This window comes from Oryx dammah, unplaced genomic scaffold (assembly GCF_014754425.2).
Source record: "Oryx dammah isolate SB20612 unplaced genomic scaffold, SCBI_Odam_1.1 HiC_scaffold_2, whole genome shotgun sequence".
Classification (NCBI taxonomy): Eukaryota; Metazoa; Chordata; class Mammalia; order Artiodactyla; family Bovidae; genus Oryx; species Oryx dammah.
Window position 1 is genome coordinate 55,561,540 of NW_024070186.1, and position 17,068 is coordinate 55,578,607.

At 35.8% G+C, this 17,068-nt stretch overlaps 1 protein-coding gene across 1 annotated transcript in view; it reads right to left on the reverse strand.

Moving 5' to 3' along the window:
• The window catches only part of BCHE (butyrylcholinesterase), a 75,841-nt gene that overhangs the window by 11,245 nt on the left and 47,528 nt on the right, over window positions 1-17,068 (reverse strand). Inside the window, exon 3 of the mRNA XM_040248216.1 lies at window positions 106-272. Coding sequence (XP_040104150.1) covers window positions 106-272 — 167 coding nt within the window. The remainder of the gene's footprint in view (window positions 1-105; window positions 273-17,068) is intronic.

The window sequence follows — 17,068 nt, forward strand, 5'->3', positions numbered from 1 at the left end:
TGAACATTATCACTCTGCCCTAGATTGTGTAACTTTTTCCTCTTTTACATAGCCCGCAACTAATTATTTAACCAAATACTAACAGAACAAAAAAATAACACATACCTGTAATTTCCAAAACTTTGGGAAAAAATAGTGTCCAGAATCGGCATTGTTGAGCACGTAGTTTGGTATTTACTTTTGGTGATTCTGTATTTAAGGTGAAATACTTTTGTTCATTGCTTTTGAAGACAGGCCATCTTGTACTATTGTTCTGGGTCCCATTCGGATTTCTAAAAAAAAAAAAAAGATATAGTTCTATTGAAGTCACTGATAGATTAATATATATATGTGTATGTGTGTGTGTATATACACACACATACATAATGTTCTCAGAAATCAATAAGAGCTTCTAAAAAGTCAGAAAATATGAATTTGCTTGATAATGTCAAGCATTAAAGAACTAGTTGAATATTTTCAGTACCTTGAAGCACTATGTTAGTTAAAATTGTAAGAATTAAAATTTAAAGAAGAAATTTTTACACATATTTCTGCTTAACATATAGGAAGAAAAATATATTCTATTTTAAAATACTAATACTTTCTTTGCTCTTGAACATATATATCTAAGTTTGGGACTGATTGCTTATTTCCTTAGTATGTAATAACCGTATTACTCTAGGTCTAACTTTTAAGTTGTTCTTTCATTCATATAAATTTGTTCACTGCTTAAAAATTCTTCAATAATCCCCCTGTGAGATCAGATAAATATTAGTGAACATGCCACCCACATTTCCAAGCTTACTTTCAGGTATTCTCTCTGCAGGCCAGCCAACACGAATTAGGGACACTTTCTTAGTGATTTGTTTCTCTATTTCACCTTCTGTCTTTGCCTAGCTATTACTTTTGCCTGGAATTGCTTCATTTCCTAATATCAGGTGGCAAAACCAATTCAGAACCTTCAGATACTGTTTTCATGCTTTTGCTTCCCATATTTTCAATTGTGATTTTTAAATCAATAGTGCTTGACTCAATTTTTCAGAAATTTATAATTTTTGGTTCATTTACACCTTGTAGGATTCAATAATATATTATTGCCTAGGTCACACAAACAGAAACTTAAAGAATAAACATTCTGGAAGTGACTATCTGGATAGTTACTGGTGATTCTAAAGATTTCCCTTTAATATATTTGTATGCTACTTTTATGAGTCTGACACTGCTCTAGGCTTTAGAAATACAAATACATATGGAAAACGTAGTTTCCCTCAGAGAATTACAAGAAAGGACATCCATGAAAACAAAGAACCAACAATATATTGTAGCCTAAATCAAGCATAAACATGACTTGTCAGAAGAGGGAATTACCTGAAGAAATGCAATTTTACATGAAGTAAGGAGAAAAAAATAAGAAACTGAACCAGAAAGAAAATTTTGGAAAACTAAAGAAAGGGAGCTGAAATAAAATAAGTAAAAAATTGTGTTCCTCCTAGTTCAAATAGCAATGAAAAAAAAAAAGTTGTTTTCTTGGACTGTAAGAGGAGATTCTATTAGAATTATAGCTTTAGGATATTAGTGTTATAGCAATAAGATTTCACAATCTAGGAAAATGGTTTATTTTTTTTTTACTTTTTTTTTTGATTTATTTTTTTATTTTACTTTACAATTCTGTATTGGTTTTGCCATACATTGACATGAATCTACCACGGGTGTACACGCGTTCCCAAACATGAAGCCCCCTCCCACCCCCCCCCCCACAACATCTCTCTGGGTCATCCCCATGTACCAGCCCCAAGCGTGCCGTATCCTGCATCGGACATAGACTGGCAATTCGATTCTTACATGATGTTATACATGTTTCAATGCCATTCTCCCAAATCATCTCACCCTCTCCCTCTCCCTCTGAGTCCAAAAGTCCGCTATACACATCTGTGTCTTTTTTGCTGTCCTGCATACAGGGTCATCATTGCCATCTTTCTAAATTCCATATATATGTGTTAGTATAGTGTATTGGTATTTTTCTTTCTGGCTTACTTCACTCTGTATAATTGGCTCCAGTTTCATCCATCTCATCAGAACTGATTCAAATGTATTCTTTTTAACGGCTGAGTAATACTCCATTGTGTATATGTACCACTGCTTTCTTATCCATTCATCTGCTGATGGACATCTAGGTTGTTTCCATGTCCTGGCTATTATAAACAGTGCTGCGATGAACATTGGGGTACATGTGTCTCTTTCAATTCTGGTTTCCTCAGTGTGTATGCCCAGCAGTGGGATTGCTGGGTCATAAGGCAGTTCTATTTGCAATTTTTTAAGGAATCTCCACACTGTTCTCCATAGTGGCTGTACTAGTTTGCATTCCCACCAACAGTGTAGGAGGGTTCCCTTCTCTCCACACCCTCTCCAGCATTTATTGCTTGCAGATTTTTGGATCGCAGACATTCTGACTGGTGTGAAGTGGTACCTCATTGTGGTTTTGATTTGCATTTCTCTAATAATGAGTGATGCTGAGCATCTTTTCATGTGTTTGTTAGCCATCCATATGTCTTCTTTGGAGAAATGTCTATTTAGTTCTTTGGCCCATTTTTTGATTGGGTCATTTATTTTTCTGGAATTGAGCTGCAGGAGTTGCTTGTATATTTTTGAGATTAGTTGTTTGTCAGTTGCTTCATTTGCTATTATTTTCTCCCATTCGGAAGGCTGTCTTTTCACTTTGCTTATATTTTCCTTTGTTGTGCAGAAGCTTTTAATTTTAATTAGGTCCCATTTGTTTATTTTTGCTTTTATTTCCAGAATTCTGGGAGGTGGATCATAGAAGATCCTGCTGTGGTTTATGTTGGAGAGTGTTTTGCCTATGTTCTCCTCTAGGAGTTAATGGTTTAGACTTTAGTTTGTAGGCATTTACGATTCTTGAAGGATTCTTGCCCTGATGGTTTACTGTAAACATAATAGTTTAGAATTACTAACCTAGAGGTGGTATCTAGAATAACCAAGAAACCTAGAAAGTAGTCACTGAGACTTGTATTAAAAAAAAAGATTAAAGTGACAGGCAAATGCAAGTCATCACTTTCTAACTTAAGCACAACCATATAAGAAAATCTCCAGCAAAAGTATACCACACAAAATTCTTCATCATTAACAACATAGGAGGTAAGGTGAAGTCGCTCAGTCGTGTCCGACTCTTTGCGACCCCATGGACTATAACCTACTAGGCTTCTCCATCCATGGGGTTCTCCAGGCAAGAATACTGGAGTGGATTGCCATTTCCTTCTCCAGGGGATCTTCCTGACCCAGGGATCAAACGTGGGTCTCCCGCATTGGAGGCAGACACTTTAACCTCTGAGCCACCAGGGAAGATCTTCATTAACAACATACCTTCTATATATTATTGACAGAAACTTGGAAGTACTGATAGGACATACATTTTTTTTCTTGCCAAAAGCCTGTGAACCCCTAGAATTTGGAAAGAAAAGCAGGCATTCATCAGCATGGTTATCTGAGGCAGATTTTGCAATCAAGAACTTGTGTTGAATAAGTACCATAAGTTCCTATTTTATCACAGATGCAGACATATTCAACCATGAGTCAAGAGCTATAGAGATAAATAGCTTCGTGATGAACTGGTTGATTTTATATAAGAATTATTAAAAACCAGAGCTATTCAAGCTAAACCAATATCATAACAGGATTGAACCCTCTTGCTTTAGGGTATTATTTGAAAGAGGTCAGGAAGAAAATTTCTCCAGATCACAGATGGCACACTTGTCTAGGTGAATTATGTAGTCTTTTTCTTTTATTTTAAAGCTTTAGAAACTAACAAGTACAGCTGCTGGAGGCTGGATATTAAACCAGGAGAACCACTGGTCTGATTCGGTACAGCAATTCTTATGTTCCTAAATAGCCTACTTTCCTTCTAATTCTATTCTAATTAACTTATGGCACCATTTTAACTGCACATTCATTTCTGGCTTCTGCAAATGGTGACTTAAAACAGAGCTGACTTTTACTTGAGTTCAAGAGCGAAGCACTAATGGCACTGCCAGTGTTAATTTAACAAACTTTGTCCTATGAAATAACTCATGACATTCCAAATTGTAGTTCAGAGATAATAAAATTCCTTTGCCTATGGATGCAGATATTGTTTTCAAAAAGTGATTGAAATAGCTATTGAAGTGATGAAACATTTTATTCTATAATTTGAAAAAAACCTCCAAAGACTAAAACTTAATGAGAGAAACAATTCTATTCTTATTTGTATAAATTAAACACTTTGTAAAATGCAATATATTTTCCAGATACAAAATTCTGAAACACTGTGTTTTGCATGTTCAGTCCTTCCACTGTGTCTGACTTTGCAACCCATGACCTGTAGCACACCAGACTCCTCTGTCCAAGGAATTTTCCCAGCAAGAATAATGAAGTGGGTTGCCATTTCCTCCTCCATCTTCCCAACCCAGGGACTGAATCCATATTTCTTGCATCTCCTGCATTGGCAGGCAGATGTTTTTACCACTGAGCCACCTGGGAAACCCTCTAAACACTATATAATTTTAATTTCAAAATTATAAAATAAATTTAAACATCCTGACTTTGCCATTAAAAAAAATATTTTATATTCCAATTACAAAATAAAGACTTCAAAGTGAAAATATGCAACACTTTCCATCATATAAAGAAACCTCTTCTCTTTATGTTATCAGGTTTTTTTTTTCTAATTTGTGTTATACAAAAGTAGTCTAAAGATCATTCATTGCACTTTTCCTCTAATGTAAGATTGAAATTTTTTAAGACATGGTTTATTTAACCAAAAATGCAGAATATCATTTGAACAATTGTATTACAGAAAATTGCTTGCTTGTCATTGGTGTTTGAACATTTTCTATTCATTTTATGAATAGAATCTTTAAAAAGAAATTAATTGACTCAGGGTGCCTGGTATGAAGAACTAGGATATACTCAACTTCATGTATCAAATTTTCTTAGGAATACAAATTCCAGTATTGCTTACCCAGTCCTAACACAGGAATTAAGATTCCTTTAAGAATTCAGAGATGGTTATTTCTAACTAAGATATATAGTTCCTTTTTAAGCATTTTATTTTATATTGAAGTGTAACCAATTAACAATATTGTGATAGTTTCAGGTGAACATTGAATGGACTCAGCCATACATATTCATGTATTCATTCTCCATCAAATCCATCCAGGCTGCCACACAACACTGAGCAGAGTTCCCTGTGCTATACAGTTATTTTAAAGTGAATATATTTTAGTGTGTTTTGTAATCTAGTAAAATGAAGTCATGATTAGTAGTTGTAAACTGAAAGGCCACCTGAGATATTCCACAATCATAAGCAGGCCACAAGGATATACCATATAGTGGATAATTTCTTATATGCAAATATCCATGGGTTTATATTCTGTCATGTCATGCTTAAATAAAACTATATTTTAATTTAAAGAATAGAAGGGTTATAAAATAACCTGAATTTAGAGATTAAACCTATTCTTTCATTAAACAATTATCAATTGAGAGCATACTTTGTCAAACTTGTTTGAATCACAGAAGAGTCAACAACAACAAAAACAGAAAAAAATTCCTACCTCATACAGTTTTCATTCTTGAGAAAGATATACAATGATGATAATAATAAAAGAAAAATATATAGTATGTTGAATAGTAATAGCTCCTAGAAATAATAGAGCAGAAGTAGGGATGATAGGAAATCATGAGTATGTTAAGTATGTGTGTGTGTGTGGAGGGCAGAGAATAGGGAGTATATAATAAGGAATTTGATTGACTTTGTCCAAATTTCCTTGTGAGATAACCTCTAAGTCTTGGAATTTTGCACCATACCTGATAGTTTATACTAACAGGGTGATTCATGTTGTGCACATGATGGCTTTTGCTAATGCAATGACTCAGGGTGGGGCTGCACACACTGATAGTCTTAGGGAAGGAACTGACCACACCTGAAAAACTGCTGCTGCTGCTGCTGCTAAGTCACTTCAGTCGTGTCCGACTCTGTGCAACGCCATAGATGGCAGCCCACTAGGCTCCTCTGTTCCTGGGATTCTCCAGGCAAGAATCCTGGAGTGGGTTGCCATTTCAGTGATTAGAGAGTTGGGACTTTGAGCCAACTGATAGCAGCCTGAGCTCCAGGAAGAGGATTGAGTTGAATCCTGAAGATTGAGTTGAACCACTTGGCCAATAATTGACTGTGCCATGACTTTCTAATGCAACCCAAATAAAACTAAACCTCAAGGTCAGGTGAGCTTTCTGGGTTGGCAGTTCTCCATGTGTGCATTACCACAGTTGACGCCATGAAGATGAAGGGTCTCTGAGGACGTTGAAGATTTCTGTTTGGAAGCTTGTTAGTTGTAGATCTTGCTCTCTGTATCTTTTCCTTTGGTTCTGAGCTATGTGTTCTTGCTATATTGTGTGTGTGTTAGTCACTCAGTTGTCTCTAACTCTGTGACTCCATGGATTGTAGCTCACCAGTCTCCTCTGTCCATGGAATTCTCTAGAAAAGAATACTAGAGTGAGTTCCCATATCCTTCTATAGGGGATCTTCATAACCCAGGTATTCCACATTGCAAGCAGAGTTTCTTTATCGTCTGAGCCACCAGGGAAGACCTTTGTTATATTAAAACTGAAAATTGTGATTTATGGCATTTTTCTAAGTCCAGTGAGTCATTCTAGTGAATTGTCAAATCTGAGGGAAGGGACGTGGACTCTGAACTCTCAAGTTAGATCTAAATTTTGGGACTAGTTGACAGTCTGAAGGGCTGTGCCTTAACCTTGACTTTGGAAGATTCTGGGTAGGGAAACTCTGCAATATTTAAAAAGAAACTAAAGTGAAGAGTTGACAGAGGATAAGAGACATTACTTTGCCAACAAAGGTCCATCTAGTCAAGGCTATGGTTTTTCCAGTGGTCATGTATGGATGTGAGAGTTGGACTGTGAAGAAAGCTGAGCACCGAAGAATTGATGCTTTTGAACTGTGGTGTTGGAGAAGACTCTTGAGAGTCCCTTGGACTGCAAGGAGATCCAACCAGTCCATTCTGAAGGAGATCAGCCCTGGGTGTTCATTGGAAGGAATGATGCTAAAGCTGAAACTCCAGTACTTTGGCCACCACATGCAAAGAGTTGACTCATTGGAAAAGACTCTGATGCTTGGAGGGATTGGGGGCAGGAGGGGAAGGGGACAACAGAGGATGAGATGGCTGGATGGCATCACCGACTCGATGGACCTGAGTTTGAATGAACTCCGAGAGTTGGTGATGGACAGGGAGGCCTGGCGTGCTGCGATTAATGGGGTTGCAAAGAGTCGGACACGACTGAGTGACTGAACTGAACTGAACTGAACTGAAGAGAGAGCCATGCAATTTATTTGAGTGAAGAGTATTTTAACAAAAGCAGAAAGCAAAGGCCAGTGAGACAGGTGTGTGCCTGGAGTTTTCCAAGAACCTGTGTAGGAGGGTGTGACTCAAGTGAAGCCAGTCAGGGAGGAAGGAGTAGAAGGGGATATTATTTATTTACCTGTAGGACCTTATAATCTTTTTACATCTGCTCTGAGGGAGAGAAGAAGCAATTGGAAGGTTTGCACAAATAAAGGACAAGAAAAGATTATCTCTGAGAATTGACTGCAGAGAATCCACAGGTAAAAGCAGGGAGATCAGTTAGGAGACCACAGGAATAATTTACGTGAGAGATGATGGCTGTGTGAACCACAGAAGTAGTAGCAGAAATTGAGAGAAGTGCTCAAAGCTTGCAAATATTTTGAAGGGTGAGTCCTTATAACTGGCCATAAATTAGAAGTGGAGAGAAATGAGAACAGTCAAAGATGACTCCAAGAATTCGAGGAATTGGGAGGATTAACAGAGCTGCTATCATTCAAATAGGAAATCCTATAAGAAAAGCATGTTGTTGCTATTGCTGTTCTGTCACCCAGTTGTGTCAGACTGTTTGTGACCCCTTGGACTGTAGCACACCAGGCCTCCCTGCCCCTCACCAACTCCTGAAGCTTTCTCAAGTTCATGTTCATTGCATTGGTGATGCCACCCAGCCATCTCATCCTCTGACACCCTCTTCTCCTTCTGCTCTCAGTCTTTCCCAGCATCAGGGACTTTTCCAATGAGTCATCTGTTCACATCAGCTGACCAGAAGTACTTGAGCTTAAGCTTCAGCTTCAGCATCAGCATCAGTCCTTCAAGGGAATATTCAGGGTTGATCTCCCTTAAGATAGACTGGTTTGATCTCCTTGCTGATCAAGGAACTTTTAAGTCTTCTCTAGCACCACAGTCTAAAGGCATCAATTCTTTGGCATTTTGCCTTCTTTACAGTCCAGCTCTCACAACCATACATGACCACTGGGAAGACCATAGCCTTGATTATATAGACCTTTGTCAGAAGAGTAACGTCTCTGCTTTTAAACAGACTTGTCATTGCTTTCCTGCCAAGAAGGAATCGTCTTCTGATTTCATGGCTAAAATCACCGTCCACAGTGATTTTGGAGCCCAAGAAGAAATCTGTCACTACTTCCACCTTTTCTCCTTTTATTTGCCATGCAGTAATGGGGCTGGGATGCCATGATCTTCGTTTTCTAATATTTAGTCTTATGCCGGCCCTTTCACTCTCCTCCTTCACCCTTATCAAGAGGTACCTCTTCACTTTCTTCCATTAGAGTGATATCATCTGCATATCTGAGATAGTTGATGTTTCTCATGCCTATCTTAATTCCAGCTTATAATTCATCCAGAAGAGCATAGTTGGAGGAAAATAACATGAGTTCAACTCTTTCCAGGTCTTTAGGAAGAATGTCAGATTTTCCCCTTCCTATGCAGGGGGAAAAACGCAGCTTTTCCTTACTGTATATTTCTTTCCTGTTAGTCTCCTTTTCTATCACATAGAACACTTCACCACTGATCCTTTTAGACATTAACTGTGGGAACACTTTTCTCAATACAATAAGCTAGTCTGACACCAGCTGAGTGTTCTACAATCTAATTCAGTTCTGACACTACCTGGACAGAGCATCAGATCCAACAGAAAAGGACTCAGTCCTACAAGACTTCCCCACCCTTTCACAACAATAAGCAAGTCTTTGACACCAGCTGAGTGTCCTACATGCTAAGCTAAATAATGTGAAACTCTGATCAAATAAATTTTCACTATGGCTATAAGACACCATACAACAGTTTTTACATGTCCCTTTCATGTACATTGTTCTTTTTTTTTTTACCATAGCAATTCAGCATTTAATAAAAACAATTGATAATATAGCATATAGCCTGTACCTAAAGGATCCATATTTTAAAAGTGAGATGTTCAGATTTAGTACCCTTAGGAAAAAAATCAGGAAGAAACTGAGCAAAATTGAGCTCAAAAAAGGAGACATTCAGTGAGTATCATGATTAGTAGTGGGAGCAGTACTTGAAACATTTCACATGTTGCTTCTATTATACTGACATATTTATATAAAGAACAGACAAAGCAATTTTCATATAGTAAACAAATTTACTCTTCATATTTAAGCATAAAAAAAGGAATGTGTATTCCTAACAGAATCTATTATTTTAAGTAAATATGGAGACACGGGTGAAACAGAAAATGATAATAAACAGAAAAGGGTAAATACCATCTTGTTTATTGCAAGGTCATATTCTCCATATCATTTTGCATATGGTAAACTTCTTAGGATAAAAATAAGCATCAAATATATTTTGAAGTAGTTTTTTAATTCCTTCCAGAATAATTTCTGTGACTGTAGTATTTGTAAAATTGATCAGATTGCACTACTAATTTTGTTTAATTGGGTGTTTGAAAATCTGAACAATTTTAAAACTCACCCAAAGATAGCTTTCTTAAATTAAATAAATTATAACATTTATATAACCAAATAAAATTAGTCTAATAACCACTGAATTCTATTAAAACAACTATTAATTCATAAATGCATTCCAGTAATTCAAGGATACTGATTGCATTTTAATTTATAAGGTTATAGCCTAAGTTAATTAGTTTTATAAAACTTCTTATCCTGAATCTCATGATTTTCTACAAGCTTCCATGATGAAGCTTCAGTGATGAATGAAATAATGTAAACTTTTCTTCAAAAATATACATGCAAATCTACACATTCTGGTTAATCTGGCTCCTGATTACTGTATATAACATGTATATATACATATATATATATATATATTGGAGATGGCAATGGCAGCCCACTCCAGTACTCTTGCCTGGAAAATCCCATGGACAGAAGAGCCTGGTCGGCTGCAGTCCATGGGGTCTCAAAGAGTTAGACACGACTGAGTGACTTCACTTTCACTTTTCACTTTCATGCATTGGAGAAGGAAATGGCAACCCACTCCAGTGTTCTTGTCTGGAGAATCCCAGGGATGGGGGAGCCTGGTGGGCTGCCGTCTATGGGGCTGCACAGAGTCGGACACGACTGAAGCGACTTAGGAGCAGCAGCATACATATATGTGTGTGTGTGTGTGTGTGTGTGTGTGTGTGTGTGTTACACAACTTAAATATTTAGGATGTATGTGTGTGTATGCGAAGTCTCTCCAGTCGTGTCTGACTCTTTGCAGCCCTATGGCCTGTAGCCCATCAGGCTCCTCTGTCCGTGGGATTCTCCAGGCAAGTTGCCGTGTTCTCCTCCAGGGGATCTTCCTGAGCGATGGATGGAACCCAGGTCTCCTGTCCTGCAGGCGGATTCTTTACTGCTGAGTCACTTGGAAAGCCCAAATATTAAGGAAGCCAAAAACAACTGAGCAAATATAATTTACATCAAGATTAAAATATATCATAGTAGCATATTATTGCAATTCACTGTAACAGTGCCAAATTACATAATAACAACTATATATTGAGTTCTGAAATAAATCATATCTTATTTATTTTTGTATGCTCAGTACCTGAAATAATTCTGAGCAAAAAGTATATGCTCAATAAATGCTTATTGAAATGAGAACTAAGTGAATAACCTTCATTACTTTGGATATATTTTGAATTAATTCAATATGAGCTACTAAATATTTTTCACAGTACTATATGAAAAGAGAAATTCACTTTATTCTCTTGGGTTAAGATGAATAAAAATGTATGGTAAACATTACTCTTTTAAGAATAAAAACCTGAAAACATACATTGATTCTTCAAGTGCCTAAAGCAATAATACATTTCACTTCAAAGTCCTACATGAGCTAATGGAAGGTCACAATGTGTATGAGTTACTCTTAAGCCTGTTCACAGACTGAATCTCAACTCTTTTTCAAGTCTTATTTCTTCCATCCAGGTGCACTGTACATTATCAGAAAGATTTTTATGACTGTACTGTTCTCTCCCTGGAGGTAATAAGGGGGGAAAAAATGTTACTAAAGCAATATAGAGTTTATAACAATTTACTTGGGCATGCAGAATTTTTTATAAGTGGATCACTTGCAATTTAGATTATATTTTAATACAAATGTCTTAATCTAGTTCACTTTTGGTACTTGTTTCCCCCATCTCCTGACATTTTCAATGAAAACTGTGGAAATGAAAGAAGTAATTACTGAAGAACCATTCCCTAGCTTCATGAATTTAAGTTTCCTCCTTACTTCGACAGGTTTGTTTTTCAAGGCAGGAATATGGGTACCCAGGGTGGCAGAATTGTACTAGTACACTGTAAAAGTTTGCAATAATTCAGCAATTCTCCAAAAATTATTTCTTCCATCTAAATATACTATGTAAACAGCATCCATGGTCAAGTTGGTTCTTAAATTTTTATTATCTCATTATTCTTAACTAGTGGATTGGGATATATTCTCAACTTCACAGAGAAATAAGAATTCAAAATTTTTATGAGAGAAAGAGAAGAGAAAAGAGAAGGCAAGATAAAAGAAGGAACTAAAGAGAAGAGTCCCATAGAAATATATAAATTAAATAATCCTGCTACCTAATTTGATCAAAAGGCAAAACACACCAATGATCTAAACTTTCCGGGGAGGGAAAAAAAGAAGAAGATTTATTTTCAGTCAGCACTAATAAAAAGGAGCAAATTACATTTCAGTTAAATAAATGCCATTAGGAAGATGAGATATATTTAGCTGCACATCATCTTCTAACTTTAAAAATAATTAGTAACTGTAGTAACTGGAGGCATTCAGAATATGGGATGAGGTTTCAGCTCTAGCAATAAGTAGAGGCCAATTATTATATAATATAGATAGATAGGCACTATGAAATGGGTGCCTGGGAAGTAAGAAAAAACATTCAGTCTAAAAGCTGAACATTTCATAAAAGGTAAGACTTCTTGGCTGTCAGAACCTTGTCTCATCTTTTCATTTTTATTTTTTACTAGCACTTAATAAAGAAATAGATGGGGAAACAGTGGAAACAGTGTCAGACTTTATTTTGGGGGGCTCCCAAATCACTGCAGATGGTGATTGCAGCCATGAAATTAAAAGACACTTACTCCTTGGAAGAAAAGTTATGACCAACCTAGATAGCATATTCAAAAGCAGAGACATTACTTTGCCAACAAAGGTCCATCTAGTCAAGGCTATAGTTTTTCCAGTGGTCATGTATGGATGTGAGTTGGACTCTAAAGAAAGCTGAGCACAGAAGAACTGATGCTTTTGAACTGTGGTCTTGGAGAAGACTTTTGAGAGTCCCTTGGACTGCAAGGAGATCCAACCAGTCCATTCTAAAGGAGATCAGTCCTGGGTGTTCTTTGGAAGGACTGATGCTAAAGCTGAAACTCCAATACTTCGGCCACCTCATGCAAAGAGTTGACTCATTGGAAAAGACCCTGATGCTGGGAAGGATTGGGAGCAGGAGGAGAAGGGGACGACAGAAGATGACGTGGCTGGATGGCATCACCGACTCTATGGACATGAGTTAGAGTGAACTCCGGGAGTTGGTGATGGACAGGGAGGCCTGGCGTACTGCAATTCATGGGGTCGCGAAGAGTCGGACACAACTGAGTGACTGAAATGAACTGAACTGAATAAAGAAATTGCCACAGATTTTTAATCAGTGTTGTTGAACTCGATCATATTGAAGGGGAAAATAAAGAGTTCAAAATATTTTAAAAACACACAAACATGCTACTCCTCTTAATCCAAATCTGTATGTTCCAACACATTTTCACCTTTGCTGAGACATGGTTTCTTTTTTTCTTCTCTCTAAATATATAACTAAAAGTCAGGTGCCCATTTTAAAGCACATTTTCTATTATTTTATAGGAACATTTAGATTGTAATTAGTATTTAAGAGAGGTTTTTGTACTTAACCCAGTCTCCTAAATGCTTGACTAAAGTACTTGGATAGAATCATGCAAACAAATTGATTCCCAGAACACAGTTTGCATTTAGCAATTAGGTTGCACAGCACAGCTTCAGTTGTTCATCAGTTGAAAGGGAAAAAGGTTGCCAGACAAAAGATCTCTAAGATTCTCACTAGATGGTTGATATGATGGATGAACAAAGCTTTCATGGTCTGGAGGATTATTCTTTCTTCTTTCCTCTGCATTGTTTGGACAGAAGGGTTGACTTAATTACCTAGAGAGTTACAGAGAAACACCAGCCAATGTTTAGCCTCCTCCAGCTCTCTAGAAAAATGAACTGCACTGAATACTAGATTGATTTTAAAAGAAGTAGAAATATTTCCTCTCTCCCTTTCTTCCCTCTCTCCTTCTCTTCCTCCCTTCCTCCTGCCTTCTTTCTTTTCTTTATTAGTTTGCAAATGCATCCAGATAATCTGCCTAATTTCTAATGTGAAAATGCACTGTATTTGTATCTATATCTGTCTTCCAGTGACATCAGAGCAACTGCTATCATTTGGAAGCAATCATATTAACCCCAGAAGGGCTATAGGGCAAGTCTGTATTAAGTTCAAATGCAATTTTACATAGTGTCAACAGAGCATTTCTTTTAATGAGTTCAGACTTAGTATTAATCATGGATGAGAAAATAACCCCAAACTTGAAACACATTGGCTTCTCTTTTGAGTATTCCAAATTTTACCATTTTTGTTCTTCATGTCAGTTTGCTCTAATCTGTGCCATAAAGTTGATGGCAGCAAGCCCACAGTTTCAAGAATAAGCCTAGGAAATGCCAAGAAAAAGTCCTGGAAACTGAGTTTTGTAGTAGCTATGCAATTCTTAAAATAGGTTGATTTTAAGGGAACACTTGAACATTAGAAGGGACTTGGGAAATCAAATGCTCTAAGAAAATTACATAAAAACTTAATTGCAATTTTTTTTATTTATGGGAGAATGTGAGTATATAAAATACTTCTTCTTGAATTCAAACATTTTTCATTGTATCACCATTTACTTGAGTTTCCTTTGTTTGAATTATCAACTCCATTAGGCTGGAAAACTCCATGAGAGTAGATAAACATGCCTGTTTTGTTCATTCTTGTAGCCTAGCACAGTCTGTACTCAATAAAAGCTGCTTGCTGAAGATTTTTCCTACAAGAGGGCTTGCTTAAGTAAGTAAACCATTAGATTGATTGTACCAAAACCCAATGTAATTTTGAATACAAAGCACAAGAACACACACAAAAAATTTAGGTAATATGATGAATGATGCATTGCAAACTAAAATGAAAATATCTATGTATATTTATTTACAGGACATTGATTATAAGGAAAGTAAGATGAAGGAAAAAATATGCCAAGTTAAGCTGCAGTGATAGCAGTGACATTATTTTTGAAGAAATAAATATTTTAAGTAAGCTTTATTGCAATACATATATATACACAATAGACCCAAATCATGATTAATGAATTTTTCAAACTGAGCACCAAAGCATACAGAATTTCTAATTATTAACATGGTTATATAAATAAAATAATCATATTTAAGATCAATTTTATATAATCTAACTAATTGGTAAAATCCTTTGATTCAACTGATATTAAATCTATATGTTTGCTATCTACCATATAAAAAACAATGCTCTTTTAATAATTCTTCTATCATATTAATTGACTAATAGTTAGTAAATTAAAATAATCATTTTCATAGTTTTAAATTATTTAAAACTTTTATGATGTCCCATGCAAGCATGCATACTAAGTCACCTCAGTTGTATCTGACTCTTTGTGACACCATGGACTGCAGCCCAACAGGCTCATCTGACTATGGAATTCTCTAGGCAAGAATACTGGAGAGGGTAGCCATTCCTTTCTCCAGGGTATCTTCCTGACCCAGGATCGAACCTGAGTCTCCCACATTGAAGGCAGATTCTTTACTGTCTGAGCCATCTGAGCCATGAGGAAAGCTCTTTATGTTATCCTTATCTCAATTATTTCTCTTGAAAGCCTTGTATTTTACTGGCATGAAGTTGGACATATTTTATAATCAAAGATTGTCTATTCTTAAATTGTTTTAGCTCTTTTCTGGATACTTTTCCTAGCTTTTCTATTAATTAAATAATTTTAACTTTTTTACTCAGAGATAAATATTATGATCTTTAAATATAAAGTTGAAATTTCCTTGAGGTAATGTTGTTTCATCTCCTATTCAGTATTTCATTCTGCATAAAATATCTGCTTAAAGGTCTTCTGCTTGTTTGTTCATTTTACATCATGGGGTGTGTGTCAGATTCTGGACAAGTTCATTCTAAATCCTGACAACTTTATTCATTATTAACTCTACTTGATAAAACCTATTTGTATTAAAGCCCTTCCAGAATTCCAGGCACTGCAGCTATTTTTCACTTTTTGTCAAAGAGTAGTTTGCTGTTTGTTTTTCTTTTTTAATGCTAAGCTAATTTGACATATCTATGAATTTTACCCAAAGATTCCCTGGTTTATGTCCACAAAGAATATATCCAAATTCTCTTTATGACAATTTGACATATTTTTGTTTTACTTGAAGCCAGATACATTCATCTCCTCACTCAAACACCTCTTTTTGTCCTGCAGACTAAAGAAAATCTCTTCCTTCATGAGACAATAAGGTTTTCTTATCTGGAGATGTGTCATATGATAGCCAATATTCTGTTGAATTTTCCTTAATCCACAATAAAATATCAAACCTATTTTTTTCAGGAAGTTGTTTGTCATTCACTTACTGAATTTTTTTGCCCAGTGTGCAACAGGAACTCCATGGGCAATGGATATAGCAGTGACAAGACTGATAAAGTTCCTGATCACAGAGATTGATCAATTTAATGAAGATGGACTAGCAGAAAGTAACATTATTAAAAATTCAGGTACTAAAATAAAATAAAAATTCAGGTACTTATATTTACTATGAAGAAAAGATAAGCAATATGGCCAAATGACTTTAAAGAGCATACAATAAGTCAGAACTGGCTACTGAGTCATGGAAAGGAGAAGTGAGACAAACAGGAAGGGTAATGAAAGCGAACCTTCCTTCCAGCACTGGTTCTTGGCTATAGCTTTCTGGCTTTTACCTAGAAAGAGAAACGTGAGAAGCAATGGACTGTGCAATTCTCGTGGATGCTAAATACAGCCCAGGCAATACCTTCTGGACTCTTCTCAGTGACAGTAATGCGTATGACTTCCGAATGACTTGAGAATTACAGTTAAGTCAGTCACAAGATTCTACTTATGTCCGAGGCAGATGGACAATAACAAAAACTACAAAGATAATTATTTTACTAAGGAAATATGATGTAATAATTTGTTAATTTAATACAGGTTTCCTTGGACACTATTTCATGAATTTTATGCAAAAATATTAAAGAAATGAAAGATTAAAAATACCTTTCCTATTAAATTGTATTCTGTATTATGATTAGAGCTACAGATATCTTTATCTTGTTATGATGAGACATATTGTCAACAATTTACATGACTATAGAACTATGAAACCTGAAATATAATTATGGTATATATATAATATTAGATAAATATTATTTTTGAAATTAAAGTTATTAAAATATCCTTAATCTGAGAGGTGAGATAAATGTTTATTTTCTGCATAGAAAATGGCAGATTTTTAAAGAAGATAAATATTTCTGCCAACAATATAATCTTATCTTTCAAAGGTGTTTTTTGTTTTTGCTTTGATACTAGTATTAAAGTGTTATTGCAGGTGTCATAATTTAAAGACAA